The 2280-nt window shown below is 39.0% G+C and overlaps 2 protein-coding genes across 5 annotated transcripts in view; one reads left to right on the top strand and one right to left on the bottom strand.

Annotated features, from left to right (window-relative positions):
* Nucleotides 1–1970, bottom strand: part of LOC117938802 (epidermal growth factor receptor kinase substrate 8-like) — a 7729-nt gene extending 5759 nt beyond the window's left edge. For all 4 annotated transcript variants that reach the window (XM_034863693.1, XM_034863691.1, XM_034863692.1 and 1 more), the window contains exons 1-2: nucleotides 1893–1970; nucleotides 117–140 (exon numbers count right to left, since the gene is read on the bottom strand). In XM_034863693.1, the coding sequence (XP_034719584.1) occupies nucleotides 117–140; nucleotides 1893–1925 (57 nt within the window). In that variant the 5' untranslated portion in view covers nucleotides 1926–1970. The remainder of the gene's footprint in view (nucleotides 1–116; nucleotides 141–1892) is intronic.
* A 31-nt stretch (nucleotides 1971–2001) lies between these two features.
* ing3 (inhibitor of growth family, member 3) overlaps nucleotides 2002–2280 on the top strand; it is a 3335-nt gene continuing 3056 nt past the window's right edge. The window contains exon 1 of the mRNA XM_034864078.1: nucleotides 2002–2011. Within this exon, the coding sequence (XP_034719969.1) occupies nucleotides 2002–2011 (10 nt within the window). The remainder of the gene's footprint in view (nucleotides 2012–2280) is intronic.

Genomic DNA, 2280 nt, shown 5'->3' with positions numbered 1-2280 from the left:
ACAGTATTAGGGACCACTAAGGTCTATATAAAGAGACTTCAGATACAGGATTAGGGACCACTAAGGTCTATATAAAAGCAGAACGACCTTTGAGATTAATGTCTAAAGTTGTTTACCTCGTTCAACTCTCCCAGTAGTTGCTTGAAAACGTGAAAATGAAAAACATGAAAAATGAAAACCATGAAACATGAAAGATAAAAGATGAAACATGAAAGATGAAAGATGAAACATGAAAGATGAAAGATGAAAGATGAAACATGAAACATGAAAGATGAAACATGAAAGATGAAAGATGAAAGATGAAAGATGAAACATGAAACATGAAAGATGAAACATGAAAGATGAAACATGAAACATGAAAGATGAAAGATGAAAGATGAAAGATGAAACATGAAACATGAAAGATGAAACATGAAAGATGAAAGATGAAACATGAAACATGAAACATGAAAGATGAAACATGAAACATGAAACATGAAACATGAAAGATGAAAGATGAAAGATGAAACATTTAAGATGAAACATGGCGGAGGTGAGACGAGCAGAAACTCACTGCAACCAAAATCTACAAACATCTACTGAGATTGTGGTCTACACGGATCCTGAGATTGTGGTCTACACGGATCCATTACTCTGCTAAACATGGAACTCAAAGCCTAAAAACTGTGAAAGGAACAGTCTGACATTCAGAGGGATAATCCTGTGTGTGTGTGTGTGTGTGTGATGTACGAGGCTGATTGTTGATGTAGCTACCGTTAACCTCCACCGGAAAGCTAACCTTAGTTTAGCTAACAGCTAATTTGGCTAACCGCTAGCTGAGACAGCGTGTAAAACACCCTCAAACATAACATAACATAACATAACATAACATAACATAACATAACATAACATAACATAACATAACATAACATAACATAACATAACATAACATAACATAACATAACATAATGTATATAGACTATATAATGTAACAGCGTTATAAATAATATATATAACAGCTGTTGGGTCACTTCTACATTATGTTGTGTGTGCTCTTCATTCTAACCCCAACCGGTCGTCAGACACCGCCTACCATGAGCCTGGGTCTGGGTCTGGGTCTGGGTCTGGGTCTGGGTCTGACCGAGGTTTCTGCCTAAAAGGAAGTTTTTCCTCGCCACTGTGGCCCTGTTGCTTGCTCTGGAGGAAACTACTAGAACTGTTGGGTCCTTGTAAATTCTGGAGTGTGGTCTATCTGTATAGTGTCTTGAGATAACTCTTGTTATGAATTGATACTATAAATAAAATTGAATTGAATTGAATTGAATTGTGCTCATTTGTTGGTAGCTAACAAGTTCTGTTCCTGGACATATGTAGCCTAGCTTAGCACGAGCTCTAGCAGCAGGGGGACTGGGGCTGTAGTTTTCATTATGCTAGTTGTTGCTAGCTTGTTTCTGCGATGTTATAACAGCTGTTTGTTAATGCAGGACATACAGTATGCAGCTAGCTTAGCATAAGGGAAGCAAGGGAGACTGCTAGCCTAGCTGCATAATAAAGAGAAAGTCCACCATCCAACAACTTCTTATCGTTGTGATTTACAGGTTATATGTTGGTTACAGGACAGATGTAGGAATACTTTAATTTAAGCTCTGGATTGATCTCAATGAGGAAATTATAATATGCAGAAACAGAGGAGCTTTTTAGCATCAGTTAGCATCAGTTAGCATCAGTTAGCATCGGAGCTAACCGTTCCAAAATGTGAGACTGTTCCTTTACATGAAGAACACACACCACGCGTGACCAGGGCCTACAGTACTGGACCAGGGCCTACAGTACCGGACCAGGGCCTACAGTACCGGACCAGGGCCTACAGTACCGGACCAGGGCCTACAGTACCGGACCAGGGCCTACAGTACCTTGAACAACTCAAACTCCTTCTTTGGCATCATAAGCTTCGTTTTTCAAAATAAAAGGAGGAGACAGGGATGAATGATGAATGAAACGTCAGATAAACATCAGAAAAACATGAATGAACGTAGCGGCTTCACGGATTGTGTCTTTCATTTTTCTCTTAAAATAATAATAATATTAATAATAATAATAATAATAATAACAATAATAATAATAACAACAACAAAAATCATTTTCCAAAATAAAAACACAGCGAGTCTGAGGCTCCGTCTCCACGGCTACGTTTTGGTTTTTAAGCATTTGAGTTTTGAGCCAAAGGGGGGAACGCCAGAGCAGGGGGAATGAGAGGGTGATACACCAGAGCAGGGGGAATGAGAGGGTGATACGCCAGAG

Source organism: Etheostoma cragini, chromosome 23, assembly GCF_013103735.1.
Source record: "Etheostoma cragini isolate CJK2018 chromosome 23, CSU_Ecrag_1.0, whole genome shotgun sequence".
NCBI classification, from domain to species: Eukaryota; Metazoa; Chordata; class Actinopteri; order Perciformes; family Percidae; genus Etheostoma; species Etheostoma cragini.
Note: the sequence above shows the minus strand (reverse complement) of the source record. Positions and strands in the feature narration are given on the sequence as shown.